The sequence below is a fragment of the Octopus bimaculoides genome, chromosome 9 (genome assembly GCF_046866305.1).
Source record: "Octopus bimaculoides isolate indiv1 chromosome 9, ASM4686630v1, whole genome shotgun sequence".
NCBI classification, from domain to species: domain Eukaryota; kingdom Metazoa; phylum Mollusca; class Cephalopoda; order Octopoda; family Octopodidae; genus Octopus; species Octopus bimaculoides.
Genome location: NC_142936.1, coordinates 41,368,233 through 41,385,834, shown reverse-complemented (window position 1 = coordinate 41,385,834; position 17,602 = coordinate 41,368,233). Strand labels below are relative to the sequence as shown.

General features: G+C 35.2%; 1 protein-coding gene across 3 annotated transcripts in view; it reads right to left on the bottom strand.

Annotated features, from left to right (window-relative positions):
• Positions 1-17,602, bottom strand: part of LOC106872657 (QRFP-like peptide receptor) — a 122,543-nt gene that overhangs the window by 85,856 nt on the left and 19,085 nt on the right. Inside the window, exons 1-2 of one of the 3 annotated variants that reach the window (XM_089357452.1) lie at positions 6,542-6,812; positions 4,470-4,965 (exon numbers count right to left, since the gene is read on the bottom strand). In XM_089357452.1, coding sequence (XP_089213578.1) covers positions 4,470-4,888 — 419 coding nt within the window. In that variant the 5' untranslated portion in view covers positions 4,889-4,965; positions 6,542-6,812. Of the gene's footprint in view, positions 1-4,469; positions 4,966-5,781; positions 5,928-6,541; positions 6,813-17,602 lie in introns of those variants that run through there. The other 2 variants (XM_089357453.1, XM_089357451.1) reach the window with 2 other exon arrangements.

Here is a 17,602-nt window from a genome sequence, read left to right as displayed (position 1 = left end):
ATTCCGCAGTACGTCGGTAGTAGTGCCCATATCGATGATTTCAAGGCTACGGTGGAGTATTTTTTCGCTTCGTTTTCATTAACGAAGCGTACCTCCACCGTGCCGTATTTTCTTCCTATATTAAAAAACGTTATTACGTCTTTAATATCCTTCCAGCACTCCTCTATCTCGTCGACATTATCAATTTCTATTTTATTTGTAGCTATATTTAACGTACGGTAGGTTATTGTCTTTCTCTCTGCCTTCTCTGTTGTTTCTTTTGCTAGCGTTAGCCTCAGGCTATCACCTTCTTTCTTCAATAGTTGGTTAAATTTCTAGAAGTCTTTATTTCCGACTTCCAAATCTCTTATCTGCAAGAGCTCGGCCGATAGGTTTCTGCCTGTTACTGCAGCATAGCTTCCAGTTTGCGACTGCACATTTCCAATATTCTCTGCTTCACCCATAAATGGGGAAGCCACACAAAATCTTCAACAGTTCAACGAAAAATACAAGTTCAATAACCATGATCACAATTCAACAAGCATAAATTCAGTCTACATGTACTCCTGACCTTCGACCTTTTTCTGTCGACCGGCTACTGGTCTATTTATAATGGCTGCCTACTACCACATTTTTTTTTTACCGGGAGGGGTGTACAGTTTCACTATACAACGCGTCCTGGGGTTTAAAACGGTAGGATGGTCGAACAGCCATATTGATGTGGCAATAAATATTACTTTTCAATAATATGTTATATTGATAGAAATCTATAATAAAAGAATTGAGGAACAATGTGTTTGATAAGTGGCTTTATGTTTTGCATTAACTCTATAGAAGTGAAGTAAATTCCTCTAAACAAGAATCGGAACCACTATGATCATCACACCAGATGAGGTTTACCATCGATGCATACTTGTTAAATAACTGATAGTGACTTAATCGACAACGGCAGTAGGATACAAAAAGCAAGTTATCGAAACCCGATTCTGATTGGTCTCAGAACGTTCAATTGCCGAAGTAGACATACTCCTTTCTTCTTTTAGTTGTTTCAGTCATTTCACTGCGGCCATATACTGGAGCACCACCTTAAAGTTTTTTTTTTTAGTCAGCGAAATCAAATCCAAGACTTATTCTTTGGAAGCCTAGTACTAATTCCATCAGATTCTGTTGCCAAACTGGTAAGTGGCGGGGTCGTAAAAACACCAACATCGGTTGTCAAGCGATACTGGGAGGGGAGACACACACACACACTATATATATATATATATATATATATATATATATATATATATATATATATATATATATATATATATACTAGCAAAAGTACCCGTCCTTTGGACAGTTTATGTTGCTTTGGTGATATTTTTTGCACCAAATAATTGAACTACCGACAAGGTTTATGAGTAGCCCGGCAATCTACGCTTCCGGTTAACCTAGGAATCGAAAAGCAAATTAAAGGCTGGTTATTGTGGAGGTCGTTGCACTTTAATGACCAAAGAACATATCGGTTTGAAAGCGATGCAAAGTAGAACTATTGAAGTGTTTTGTGACTAGATTACGGCTAATGGCTACAAAACATAGTCGTTTTATATGTAAGCGAAATTTCTTGTCTGAATCAGCCTCATAAATAGTGCATGAATATTGAAGGAAGACATTGAAACTTCCCCTCTGCGAGTTTATTTTATTCAACAGCAATTTGAGCTATTTTCGGAGAGAAGTATGATTGGTACTTTAAAAATGGCAATATTATATCTACTTGAAAAAGTAGAGTTAAAAAAATATATTTGCTATGTGCGTACACTGTACGACCACTCTGAAATTGACTTCAGGTAACGAAAAATGACAACGGGAAGAGTTTGACTTCAGTTCACGAATGCTGCTTTGAATCTTTAGCAGTTCGCAGTGAAAAAATGTTGCGTTAGAAATATCGTAATGGATGAGTAAATAAGCATATTTAAAGTGAAACAACGCATCGGTAGGTAAACAAAGGTATCGACTAATAGAAGTGAAGAAAGGGTACATCACCTTTCAAGTAACTCAGAATAGGTAAAGGTAAGCTTTCCAAAGTTTGATGTAGTTTAAATATGGAGATTAAGATTGATTGCTATTGGATATTCATCGCATACACAGTTCCTAGTCAATTTAATCACCGTCGCAGGTGGACACTCGAAATAAATAGACAAAATCCTATCACTTTGATGATACTCTCTAACGAGGTAATAATAAACAATTACAACATACAAATAAAAAATTTAAAAAATGTGAAAACTGACTAAAAAATATTCTTTAATGCCAATATACGACCATATAGATTCAAAATGTATAGAAAACCCTACTTAGAAAACCTATTTACATACAACGAATTAGAAAAAAAAAACGTGTAAACCACCTCTTTGCCCGGTTTGTCCATTTACGTGGGAGCTCTGGACAATATGTTATAGTCCATGACCATCCTTGGAACATAAGTAATGTGTGTGTGTAAATGTTGGTGAAAATCGGTTGAGAATTGTGGAAATGTATGTGTTAGTCAAAACACAAACACATACTGATTTATATATATATATATATATATATATATATTTATTCACACACACGACGGGATTCTTTCAGGTTCCGTCTACCAAATCCACTCATAAGGGTTTAGTCTGCTCGAGGCTATAGTAGAAGACACTTGCCCATGTTGCCACGCAAGGGTACTGAACTCAGAAACTTGTGGTTTGGGAGCATGATTTTTGCCAAAGGCTTTCTCACTCTTGTTCCCTAAATTCACGGGTTTCTGAAGTCGAGAAATATTTGAGTGTGGCATTTGCCTACCGACAAAACACACCCTAGCTCATTTCCACTGACAACGTGGCGGTATGAAACTAAAATACTGTCAAGCATTAAATTTCTACCGTATACACCCACCAATACTCCGTCAGAATTCATTCATTGCTTTTGTATGAGCTGCTTCATTGACGGTATTATCGTTATTATTATTAAAGTGGTGAGCTGGCAGTATCATTAGGACGTTGAATAAAATGCTTAGCAGCATTTCGTCCGTCTTTACATTCTGAGTTCATATTCTGCCGAGGTTGACTTTAGCTTTCATCCTTTGGGCAGTGATGAAATAAGTATCAGTCATGCACTGGGGTCGATGTAGTCGACTAGCTCTATCCCTTCAAAATTCCAGGTTTTATACCTGTTGTAGAAAGGATAATTATTATTATTATTATTATCATCATTGTTATTATTGAAAGCGGTGAGCTGGCAGAATCCTTAGCACGCTGGACGAAATGTTTAGCGGTGTTTTGCTCGTCGCTACGTTCTGAGTTCCAATTCTGCCGAGTTCGACTTTGCCTTTCATCCATTCAGAGTTGATAAATTAAATACCAGTGAAACACTGGGGTCGTTGTAATCGATTGTCTCCCTCCCCACAAAATCCAGTCCTTGTGCTTATAATAGAAACTATTATTATGATATAGAATACTCAAAACATGAAAATATAGCACAAAGGTATAGATATCTTATGGCGCTATCTAGTTTAGTAACATAATGTGTGACATATTATGCAGTAATTAATACTACCAGATGCAGCATAGAAGTATAATAATATTATACTAACTTCATGTCTTTTTTGATTTGCTGTATATATCCGCTGGTATCCACAGTGAAGTCAAAAGTGGTAGACACGATCAGTGTTTGGATTATTTTTCGTTTACCTTCATCTGTATTGAAATGCATCTCATGACATTAATATGTACTAACAAGATTATTGCTGCTACTATTATTTTCGTAATTGTGCTTCATTTTTTTAAAGTTTCACTAGATTGATTAGGGAAAAGTTGCCTTTTAGAATGGTGTTGGTCGTGTGGATGAAAGATACTGTGAGGTTTAGTGATTGTGTTAAGCGATCGTGTCACTCACATGTCCAGGTCTCTTTTTATTCTATGATAATTTCGTTGCGCAAGTGATCTATGTTTGGGATCATTACGAATGCGGTCTGTAAAGTTGGAAAGAATGCTATTTGTGTTTGTTCGTTCTGGTGGTTTATTATGGAAAAAAATAGCGTACCAGTCGGAATAGTAACACCATTCGTCAAAATTTATTTTATGTAAACTAGTATTAATGGCCTTTCGCACTAAATGTAATGTCCTTCAGTGTTAATTCTGGTACTGGTTATTTAGTTGATCACACAAATGAATCGTCAAACGACGGAGATCCGTTATAAAAAATGTAATCGAGTCGTGTAATTTAACAATAGGTAAATGGCATCTGCACAGTCCCACTTAATGCTAAAGTTAGCAGTCAAAATTTACCCAAATAACATTTTAATATCGTAAAATAGAAAACACTAAATAAAGTAACCCTAACTCTAGTATAGTTTGAACGTCTTCGATTATTATTCACACTGAGTTCTGGCCTGAAAATAAATATTAAATACAAGCCCGAGAAAAATATAAAAATATATAGTACTGATCCATTGAATGAGTTAATGTGTCACTTACCTCTCGACACTAATTGATGTCAAGTTCAAAATGGAGGCAACTGCTGACAGCATATCCACAAAGGATGCTAATTTGCAAACTGGTGCTCCACCCTCTGCGTGCGGTTTGAAATAACGTACCAATTCATAAGGTGTGCACACCAGTATAAACATCAAATCAGCAACGGCAAGACTAACCATGAATAAAGATGTTACACTACGTGGCTTGCGATCGCCACACACGGCAAAAATCACCAACGAGTTTCCCAGTAATCCGAGTAAAAATGTTAAACTGTAAACTGTGACTGTTAAACAGAAGTAAGATTCTTGCACTCCAGGAAGTCTCAACTTTTCGAGGTCCTCGTAGAAATAAAGATCATAACTGTCATCATACATTCCACCTTGGTAAATGTCCGAATATTCACCGGCTGTCAAATTCATTTTCAGTTTTGATAATGAAATTTCTGTTTTCTGCTTTGCTCTTTTTATTATGAAGTTTTATAGAATTTCAGTGGGATCTGAAAATATAACAACGTTAAAAGTTATTCTTCTATAGTGAATATTTGCTGTTGCTGTGGTTCTCAGGCTCTACTACAATCCTATCTTTTGTTTTAATTCCAGAGGGGGGTGCTGAAACGTTCCTGGCTTTAAGGGTGTCGTGAAAGAGCTGGTTGAAGGCCCAACCATCCAAGTTCTTTTACAGAGCTTATAAAACTGAAGTACTGCTGCAATAATTGTGTAAATCTGAGAGGGGAATATGTTGAATAAAATCATAATTAACTGATCCTTTTTACTCAAAGCCAACAACTTTTCAGCACCCCTCATTAAAATGAAATCCTATTAATGATGATCTATTTAAAACAGGGAAATAGGGGAAAAATATATAATTAGGAAGCATATGTAAAAAAAAAAAACCCACTTATAATTCTAACTGATTATCAATACATATACATTGTTTTCAGAACCATATTATATAAATATTGCTGTGACTGAAATATTGATGTTCAAGAAAGATTGAAATAAGAACAAAGTAACACATTTGCAATATAATAATCCGTTAATAAAAGTAAATACATATAACATTCTACATATGCATATATTTTAAATATTCGATGCTTTATAAATCCTTCTCAACCAGAATGTTGTTTTGAAGTAGACAGCAATCCACCATAATCCATTTAAATAGACATCTCAAAAACAAATAGACGGCATCATTTTTGAAAGAGCCATTTTGGGAAACGAAATAATGGTATTATGCAGAATACATTAGCAAGTTTGAAGCACCAAATAGTGTTCGCATTAGATAAAACGATATGATAAGGGTGTCTGCTCACATTTGATACGTTTGTGCAATTATATTATAAGGACAATGCACGTCCTAGAACCCGCTGCTCAACCATTCATACCATATAGTTTGATCTACAGCTGGTAGATAAATCCGGTGCCGATGTTTACTAGAAATATTGGCGTGACGCCTGTGTGGATGTTAGTAGTGGCCACCCCTGTATCTGTCAACTTATTTCTGCATTGACCACAAGGGGCTAAACGTACAGGAGACAAACAAGGACAGACAAAGGAATTAAGTCGATTATAAAACTGAAGTACTGCTGCAATAGTTGTGTAAATCTGAGAGGGGAATATGTTGAATAAAATCATAATTATTTGATTCTTTTTACTCAAAGCCAACAACTTTTCAGCACCCCTCATAAAATCTGGTGCGTAACTGGTACTTAATTTATCGACCCCGGAAGGATGAAAAGCAAAGTCGACCCCGAAAGGATGAAAAGCAAAGTCGACCTCGGCGGAATTTGAACTCAGAACGTAACAGCAGACGAATACCGATTTCTTTATTACCCATAAAGGGCTATACAAAGAATTTTTAAGACATCACAAAACATAAAGACCGTACAAAACGCAAACATAAAATCGGGGTAATTAAAATAAAATGATAATATGCAAGAATGAAAAAAAATGAGGCGCAATGAACACTCGATCGGGTGGTTACATTTATCCAGTTTTTCACTTTTTTACGTTCAACGTCATGTAAACATTTTAACGGTTTTGTACCTCAAAAAATTCAAACACTCGCGTTACCTTTCTTCCATTAATCATGGTTACGTCCGTCTTTAACAACTGCAAATAATCAGTTCTAGGGGGTGGTGTCTCCACCAACCATACCCGTTTCGTTATTAAATTTTCCCCAAGTTCTTTTATGTACTCCCAGAAGTTTCTCTCTTGTATCATAATGCATTTCTCAGCACATTTCTCGGGAATTTTCACTGTTATTGCTTCCTGCAACTTCTCGACTTATCTCTCCATCTGCTCGCAATTCTCGTACTTTATCAAAACCCCCTTCTATTTCACATCTTTATCCGTTCTCTCCTCCTCTTCTTGTACATTATTAGTTTCTGGCTTTTTTATCTCTTTTTTGTTTTCTGTTGACCGTTTCTTTGACTTATTTTTCCTTCGCTTTTTAGGGTTAGTAGCTCCATTTTCGTTCTTCTCCTTTGTTTTCTCTGTTTCACACTTCTGTCTCTCTTTTATTTCCGCAGTGTGGTCTACAATTATTTCCTCCTCTGTTTGTGCTTTCTCTTGCTGTGGCAACTCATATAGGGGGCATTTGGTCTTTATATGACCTCTCTCCCCGCATATATAACAATTTGATTTTCTTCCCTCGACTACTACATTTAACGTTTTCTCGTCCTCCACTTCTATCTGGTAGGGAATTCTTTCTATGTCCTCGAATGTGGCAAAAAGCCACATTTCGAGTCCAAATCCCCACCATTTGCACACTTTTGATTTCGCCACTGGTCCCAATTCCGGCTCCTCCTTGGTTGAAGCTAGCACTGTTGCAACCAACTACTCCGGCTTAATTTCTGGTGGCACTCTCGGAATACGTATTCTCACACTTCTTCTTCCTCTATAACTTGGTAGTAATCCTATTTTTGTATTTCTTAAAATATTGGTCGCATGTTTGGTTGTCTCTTCTATGGTGGCAAACCCAACCTCTACCGTACCGAACTTTCTTCCTCTGTTGATGTACGTGGCTTCATTGACAGTTTCACCCAGGCACTCCTCGATTTCCTCTTCCGTCACCATTTCAATTTTACAGGTTTCGACAGCCTGTGTACGATGCACAACTGTCCTCAGAATTTTTTCTACTTTAGTCTCTTTTGGGGGACACAATTTGTATGAGTCTCTCTCAACTTCTATCAAATTCCTGCTTCTGGTCACCTCCTCCATATCCAACTTGATTAACTTGGTTTCTAGCGGCACTGGCTTCCTCACCGCAGTAGCTTTGGCGTAGCTCTCCATACTGGAGACACTACTATTCGCCATAGCTGGGAAAAAATGCAGCAGCTCACGTGAAACGTAACCGTAACAATTCCCCAAAAATCACAAGAGACAGTTTTCCCAAATAACACAACCGTATTCACAATAATTCACAGAGCCGTTATACCGCGAAGCAGTTCGTCCGGCGTGCTAACGTTTCTACCAGCTCGCCGCCTTGCGTGGTTCCAAGCCTTTGCTTGCCGTAGCTACGTCAGCTACTATATGTACAAAATATGTTTTTGTCCTGCTGCTACTATTTTCACATTTAGGCGAAATTAGCAGTTTGCAGTAGCACGAAGTATGCTTGCATATCGTCTTTTAAGAGCAGACAAAGTGCAACTTCTTCTTTGTCCTCCTCCTGGAAAAAAGTCCTGATTTAGATCCATGCAATTTTGGCAGCACTTTTGATGTACAAAATGATAGTTTGTGCCATCTTCTCCATGCCAGTAGTTATCTAGCAGGTAAAATCTGCGTATATATCTCCTTTTATACCCGATATTTCTTTTGCCTACATTGGACATCTTCGGTGTTACTCCAAAGTTTCTTCTTTCCTTTTGGAGGTTTCACTGGGACACCCACATTTAGGTAAGCTGGGAGTTGTATATGCAAAAATTTGTGTGTGTGTGTGAGTGTGTATATCTACACAAACGTAAGCTTATACGAAGAGAGATATAGACAAAGAATCTCACCCGGAAGATCTATATGTATGTACTTCCGTACATATGCAAGCACGTAAATATGTCTACAGATATATACTTTTAAATGTATACTCTGTGTGTGGAAACAAATATATGCGGGCGCGCAGACACAGAGAGGGAGAGAGAGGGAGTTGAGAGAAGAAGAATCAGAGTGTGAGTGAGAGGAAAATAATTGTGCGAGGTGAACCTAAACCGATAGGTATCTCCGACGGGAAAATAAAAATAAAGGGAAATAAATAAATAAATAAATAAATAAAGATATCAGCATAACTTTTCAGGTTATGGTTCCAATTTGATCTATGTTCACCAATGATTTACGATTTGTGCTTGTAGATTTGGTTTCTTGAAATCTTCTGTAGACGTAAAGAAAACGATTTAAGATCTCCGTTTTCAATTCGTGAAATTATTGTGCTTCGTCTGAAAATGCCTGAAAAACATGTAGTCTATTTGTTTACAACAAAAGATATCAGGTTTATTCCTTGTTATATTTATCTCATACGCAATAATGTCGAACAAGTAAATAACTAAAACTAAGCTTACTTTAAGAATACGCTATCTACTAACTTCCAATAATTAATTAAACAACAATTGCACACATAAGATTGTCAACGTTAATAATATAAAAAAAGCAAACGCTACCATGTAACTGGAAGCTAAAACTATATTTTGAAAAGTTTGTAAACACGAGAGTTTGTCGGAAAACTTAAATACATTATTTAAAACTCAAATTTTCGGAGAAAATTCTTTTGTGCAATATATTAATTTTATCCTACATAGTAGTTCATTCAGAGACAATTCAATCTTTGGTTATTTCGATGTATTTCCCCGTTTTTTTAGAGACATTCAGGAGGAAGTAATGCACGTGCTGGTAGAGAGACACTATATACGTATATGCACAAACATACATACACGCATACATAGGTATATACGCATGCATACATGCGCATATACACTTGCATACGTGCGTACATACACAAGCATGCATGCATACATACACATACATGTATGCATACATACGTATACATGCATGTATGCATACATACGTATATGTATGCATACATGTATGCATACATACGTATATGTACATACATGCATGCATACGTATATGCACATGCATGCATACGTATATGCACATGCATACATACGTATATGCACATGCATACATTCGTATATACACATACATGCATACGTATACACACATATATGCATACATACGTATATACACATACACGAATACATACATACATACATCCATGTGTATATACACATACATCCATCCATGTGTATATGCATATCTATACACCCATGCGTATATGCACATTTATACATCCATCTGTATATATACATGAATATATCCATCCATATGTAAATACGAATACATGCATGCATCCATCCATCAATATGTATATACACATACGTACATGTACATATGTAGAGACAAACAATAATGCAAATGAACAAAACTCCTTGGGTTTGATATACAATATGTATACATGTATACACGTAAATAAAGGACGACATCATTGTTTCGAAGGCTTCTAACAGAAACTTGACGCGTTCAGGCTCAGATAACAGAATCGCGCGCGCGTGTGCGTACACATATTTAGATATAATTATTTCTATGTATACACCGTTTGAATGAACGTGCGAGTGTAAAAGGGTGCAGGCATATAAATTGTTTCCCGAGTAATACCATTGATGATTAATGATTGAGCGAGTGATACCATTAATGATTAATGATTGAGTGACTGTGAAGGGGAACATGCAAACTGAAATTAAGTTTTATGGGCAACTAATTTATATCCCGCTGCCGTAATAAAGTGATCACGTTTCCTCTACAGAAAAAAAAATAATAATTACAGAGAAGAAACACATCAAATCTTTCTAGTTTATATTTTTACATCTTAGAGTATCAATCTATTTTCATAAAAGGCAAGATATATTGATGCGAAAAGAGAGTGAAGTCGAGGTTTTAGTAAATATTTCAATCTTGACTTTTGTTTCCATTCACTTATCTTGGCCTATTTAGTTTATAATTTATATATTTGCTTCACACACACACACACACAACTACCATTATACATAGGTATGCATACTTGTGTACGAATATAGGTACATATATGTGTTTGTATAGGCATTTGTGTGTAGATATGTACACATACACACACATATACATGTATAGACACACACGTATATACCTATGCTTATATGCATCTATATTTATGTGTGGATATGTATATATATATATATATATATATATATATATATATATATATATATATATATATATATATATGTGAGTGTGTGTGTGTATGCGTGAGTATGTCTGTAAGTAGATTCATATGTCTACAACCCGGCTAATACATTATAAAAAGAAATGAGAAACTCTTTCAACGATATTGATTTAATCTCATCTTTATGGGATTTTCTTTTCATTTGAGCTCTGTTGAGCTCAGAATATTTAATACAACTCCATATTGTAGATCTCCACGCTTCCCTATCTGCTGCAAATGATGCAAGATAAGTGATGTAACATAATTTAAGGCATTTCAAATTTGATTTTACAGAATAGGCGCAGGAGTGGCTGTGTGGTAAGTAGCTTTCTTACCAACCAAATGGTTCCAGGTTCAGTCCCACTGCGTGGCACCTTGGTCAGGTGTCCTCTACTATAGCCTCGAACCGACCAAAGCCTTGTGAGTGGATTTGGTAGACGGAAACTGAAAGAATCCCGTCGTATATATGTATATGTGTGTGTATTTGTGTGTCTGTGTTTGCCCCCCACAACACCGCTTGACAACCGATGCTGGTGTGTTTACGTCCCCGTAACTTAGCTGTTCGGCAAAAGACACCGATAGAATAAGTACTAGGCTTACAAAGAATAAGTTCTGGGGGCGATTTGCTCTACTAAAGGCGGTGCCCCAGCATGGCCGCAGTCATATGACAAACAAGTGAAAGAGTAGAAAAGTAACACTGTATCCTTTCTTCAGCTTACAATTTTTTTCTGTTTTCTGGCATAAGTACACCATAAAGCGTTTGTTTGAGAATTGCTCATATACATACAGATGAGATGGTTTGTACATCGTAGTTGACACTTAATAAGCATAGCTTGGGCCGATGTGATTCTAACTTCAATAACTTCAGTGTCAAGAATGAGTACTACCTTATTTTGAGTAGGTGGCGGAGACAATTTTGGTGAAATCTTTCACAACTCATGTATATTGTTCGCGTCTGAGAACAATATACAACAACACTGACAGACAATATGAGACATATTAGTTGATATTTCTGTCAACTCTGATATGACACTGTGGCAAGACTTCAGATTCTAGGCTGCCAAAGGCTTTTGCTGCCTTTGAGTAGAAGTGATCTCTGCGTCTAGATTTCCATCATATACCATGGTACCCAGACACTCAAAATAAGTCAACACTTTAAGAAATCTACTCTTAACCAGTATCTGAAGTGCACTGACTAATTCTCCAGGTTGATGCAATATAACAGATTTTTTCAAAAACAAACGTACACACGCACACACACAAAGGTACATATACACAGACAAACATGCATAAAGGTATATATACATAAATTTACACATGCGTAAGGGTATATATAAATATTACACATAAACATGCATAAAGTTATATATACATATCTATACACAAAAGTATGTATTTACACGTTGTTTGGGATAAGTTTAACAAGTTTCATGTTTTTTGATCTTTCAGGGACAGCTTCATGTTTTAATGAACATTCAACAGTGTTGGAGGCCATAAAAGATTAGAGTTAGTTGAGAAAAAGTTAGCTGACATGGAGGCTTCTTGCCATACCTCCGGAAAGAGTCAGAAGTGTTTGCCGAAGGATTTTTTATAAGTCTTCACCAAACCAAATTTCTGGCCTCCCAATTATCCCGATTATAATATCATGGACTATTATGTGTGGGGTGCGGTTGAGAAAGACAATAACTCCTCTGTTTGCAACAGCTAGGACGAGCTGGTAGCCAAAACCATGGTGGTGTTCGAAGATCTCAGGGACGGAGTGAAAAAAGCCAGTGCTTGGAGTTGTCTTGAGGCCGTGGTGGAAGATGAGGGCAGCTACACTGAGTACACAGTTATCTCCCAACCATATTCTAGATGATATTTTCTTGATTTTAAAACTACTCTTACTTTTGAATAGGATACAGTATTTCCATTTCCTTCTATGCAAAATGTTAGATTTAGCGCGAACATAGCGTAAATATATGTAAGACACACGAGCATAATTATATATAAGGATATATAAACACACACACACATATACACACGTAAAGGTACATACGCACACACGCATAGAGCACTCGAAGGTGCACACATGTGCATATATATTCATACACACACACAGAGGTACATACATATATATTCATACGCACACACAGGTGTATACATGCATATTCGTACACATACACAGGTGTATACATGCATATTCGTACACATACACACAGGTATATCCATATATAATCGTACTCACACACAGGTGTATACATATATTCGTACACACACACAGGTATATACATATATATTCATATACACACAGGTATATACATATATATTCATACACGCACAGGTATATACAGATATATTCATATACACACAGGTATATACATATATATTCATATACACACAGGTATATACATATATATTCATATACACACAGGTATATACATATATATTCATATACACACAGGTATATACATATATATTCATATACACACAGGTATATACATATATATTCATATACACACAGGTATATACATATATATTCATATACACACAGGTATATACATATATATTCATATACACACAGGTATATACATATATATTCATATACACACAGGTATATACATATATATTCATATACACACAGGTATATACATATATATTCATATAGACACAGGTATATACATATATATTCATATACACAGGTATATACATATATATTCATATACACACAGGTATATACATATATATTCATATACACGCAGGTATATACATATATATTCATATACACACAGGTATATACATATATATTCATATACACACAGGTATATACATATATATTCATACACACACACACAGGTAGATACATATATATTCATACACACACGCAGGTATATAAATATATATTCATACACACACGCAGGTATATAAATATATATTCATACACACACGCAGGTTTATAAATATATATTCATACACACACAGGTATATACATTATATATATATGTGTATATATATATATATATATATATATATATGCATACACACACACACAGACAGGTATATACATATATATTCGTACACACAGAGATATATACATGCATATTCGTACACACACACAGGTATATACATATATATATATTCATGCACACACATGCATATACATATATATTCATACATACACATGTATATACATATATATATTCATATACACACATGTATATACATATATATATTCATATACACACATGTATATACATATATATTCATGCACGCACACAGGTATATACATATATATTCATACACGCACACAGGTATATACATATATATTCATACACACACACAGGTATATACATATATATTCATACACACACACACACACACACACACACAGATATATACAATGCTAACGACGTTAAAGCTAGTGATAGGATAGAATACCTCCCCCTACGCCAACCCTTTATTACCCTAAAAGACCAGAAAGCTAATTTCAATAGAAACCCTAAATGTAGACTAATTAACCCAGCTAAAACTGAAATAGGCATGATTAGCAAATATATTTTAAATCGTATTTTAAGCAAGTTAAATAGAGATTTAAATTTGCGGTTTTGGAAAAATAGTAAGACAGTGATAGATTGGTTCATTGGGATTAGCCATAAGAATAACTGCAAATTTACGTAGTTTGATATTGTCGAATTTTACCCGTCAATATCTAGGCCTTTGCTTCTAAAAGTATTAGAGTTCGCCAAGTATGTCACCATTGATAGCTCGGAAATAGATATTATCTTTCATGCAAGGAAATCCCTTCCTTTTAACGAGGATTCCACCTGGGTCAAAATGAGTGAGGATTCTCTTTTCGATGTACCGATGGGGGCATATCATATGATGGGGCGGAGTTATGTATGCTTATAGGAACTTATATTTTGCATAATCTGCATCTAGAATTCCCTTTTATAGATGCAAGATTAAACAGGGATGACAATCATAGGTAACCTTAGAAAGAATCTGATTACTTTCTTCCAAAAATGGGCTTACGGATTACGATAGAAAGGAACCTTAAAAGCATAGATTTTAGATATCAACTTAGATTCACAATCAGATAAATTTAAACTCTATCGTAAGCTCAACGAAAAGCTATGTTATATTAGCAAAGAATCTAATCATCCACCCGTAATTCGTAAGGACCTAGTCAGTAATGTAGGAAGGCGAATTTCATTAATTTCTTCAGATAAGACAGCATTTCAAAATGCTGCGCCGTATTACAACAATGCATTAAGGAAAAGTGGATTTTCGGAGAAGATCCAGTATAGTTCATTTAATTCTAGCAATAATAGACCACGTAGAAGTAAAACTAGGAAAGTTTTGTGGTTTAACCCTGCATTTAATATTGCCGTAAAAACAAATATAGGTAGGGAATTCTTAAAATTAGTTTCTGAGCATTGTAATGGCAGAATACTGAAGGTTAGCTATTTTTGTTGCAAAAACCTCGCCTTTTTCATTAGCCAGCACAACACGAAAATTATTACAGACAACTACAATGCCGAATCTAATCTGAGGAACTGCAGCTTCAAAGATAAGACTTGCTGTTTGTTGGAAGGAAAAGAGCCAAGTGCAAGTAAATGGCTGGCAAGAATATAAAACATATACAGCGGCTTCGGAAAATTCATTCATGACTCGATTATATTCCCACCGAAATTCTTTCCGATACCTCGAGAACAGGACAACGACAAGTCTTGCAAAACATGTCTGGGAATTGAAAGAGAACGAAACCCGTCCTTTCAGTGTAACCTGGGAAATTCTAGAAAAAGCATCAGCATACAGACATGGAGCTTATAAAAGCCCTATGAAATGTAATCATTGTCTCTCATAAAAGTTCTTCATCCTGTTCCAGGATAAAAATGCTTTAAACCAGAGATGCGAGCTCTTAAATTCCTGCAGGTACGCCGCAAAGTTTAAAATGTCAACCGACAAAATACCATACAGGTAAAATGTTTTGACTTTCAAAAAATCGTTAACTGTTGCATTCGAATTTCACTTTACACCTAATAGCTATTTTGCATTGCAATGCTAGTGTATATTTCGACGTCACGTTTAAGAAAGCCTTCGACTGTTTCCAAATGTTAAGCATAAGCTTCGCCGATTTTTTAAAAATTTTTACTGTTTACTCACGCATTTAATTATGTTATATTAAATTAATGTACAATTTTCTTATTTTTACATTTTAATATTATATATAACGGACAGTTTTTAAAATTGTTTGCATATATACGTTATCGTGTATATATTTATCTTGATGTGAAGATATGCCTCTGTATATTTATGTGTATGTATGTATTGCAGGAATGTATATGTTTGTATGTGGGTTTGTGTATACATATGTATGTATGTATGTATGTATATATAATTTATATATATATATATATATATATATATATATATATATATATATATATATATAATTTTTATATGTATATATATATATATATATATATATATACATGCATATATAAGTGTGTATGTATATGTGTATATACTTTTATATATGTGTGTATATTTCTATGCATGTTTGTACTTATGTAGATATGCATATAATTTTATATGTGCGTTTTTATGCGTTCGTTGCGAAAGCTAGAGTATCTAACCGTTCTTACGTTTCGAATGCCGTTACGTAACAATCTTTACCCCTATCTATTTTCCATTTCTTTCTCTAATTTTCCATTTCTCTTTCTTTTAATTCTTTTTCTTCTTTTCCATTGTTTTCTTCCTTCCCCCATTCTGAATATTTTCTGATTATTTTCCTCCTCTGTTTTTCGCCTGTAACAATTAACTTGCATAAGCATACGCCAGGAGGTTTTGTGAGCGTGCGTGAGTGTGCGTACATACATATATATGCATTTGTGTGTGTATATATATATATATATATATATATATATATATATATATATGCCTTGCCTATATATATTTGTATATGTATGCAGCTACATGCATGCGTCTGTATGTTTAGTGTATATATATGTATATTGTGGAGGCGCAATGGCCCAGTGGTTAGGGCAGCGGACTCGCAGCCATAGGATCGCGGTTTCGATTCCCAGACCGGGCGTTGTGAGTGTTTATTGAGCGAAAACGACTAAAGCTCCACGAGGCTCCGGCAGAGGGTAGTGGCGAACCTTTCTGTACTCTTCCACCACAACTTTCTCTCACTCTTACTTCCTGTTTCTGTTGTGCCTGTAATTCAAAGGGTCAACCTTGTCACACTATGTCACGCTGAATATCCCCGAGAACTACTTTAAGGGTACACGTGTGTGTGGAATGCTCAGCCACTTGCACGTTAATTTCACGAGCAGGCTGTTCCCTTGATCGGATCAAATGGAACCCTTGACGTCGTAAGCGATAGAGTGCCAACAACAATATGAATATTATAGATGGTTTGGTATATGTATATACTGCTAAATGTATATGTAATTTAGCGTGAACAAATTTTTTAAACGTATATAATTTTTAATACATTAATTGATTAATATTTTACTGCTAATTATTTACCCTGGATATTCCTAATGAACTATTTTTGATTTAAGGTTTTCTTCAATTTTTTAATAATGATTTTATACGGAAATTTGTTATTGCATGCAACTGGACGTTGAAAAGACCGTTAGTTGAAAGGACTAGTGAAACAAAGCCATTTTCAAATATGTATCTATTGAACTAATTGCATTTTTTTTTTTATAACCTTATTTTTGTTCCATTCTAAACAAAACTGTCCGACGAACTGAACTTGAAACTCTGAGTAACAGTTTTTGTGATATTTTTACTGCTTTTTAATAAAGCATATTACTCTACCTCTGGTATATATATATATATTCATACACACACACATA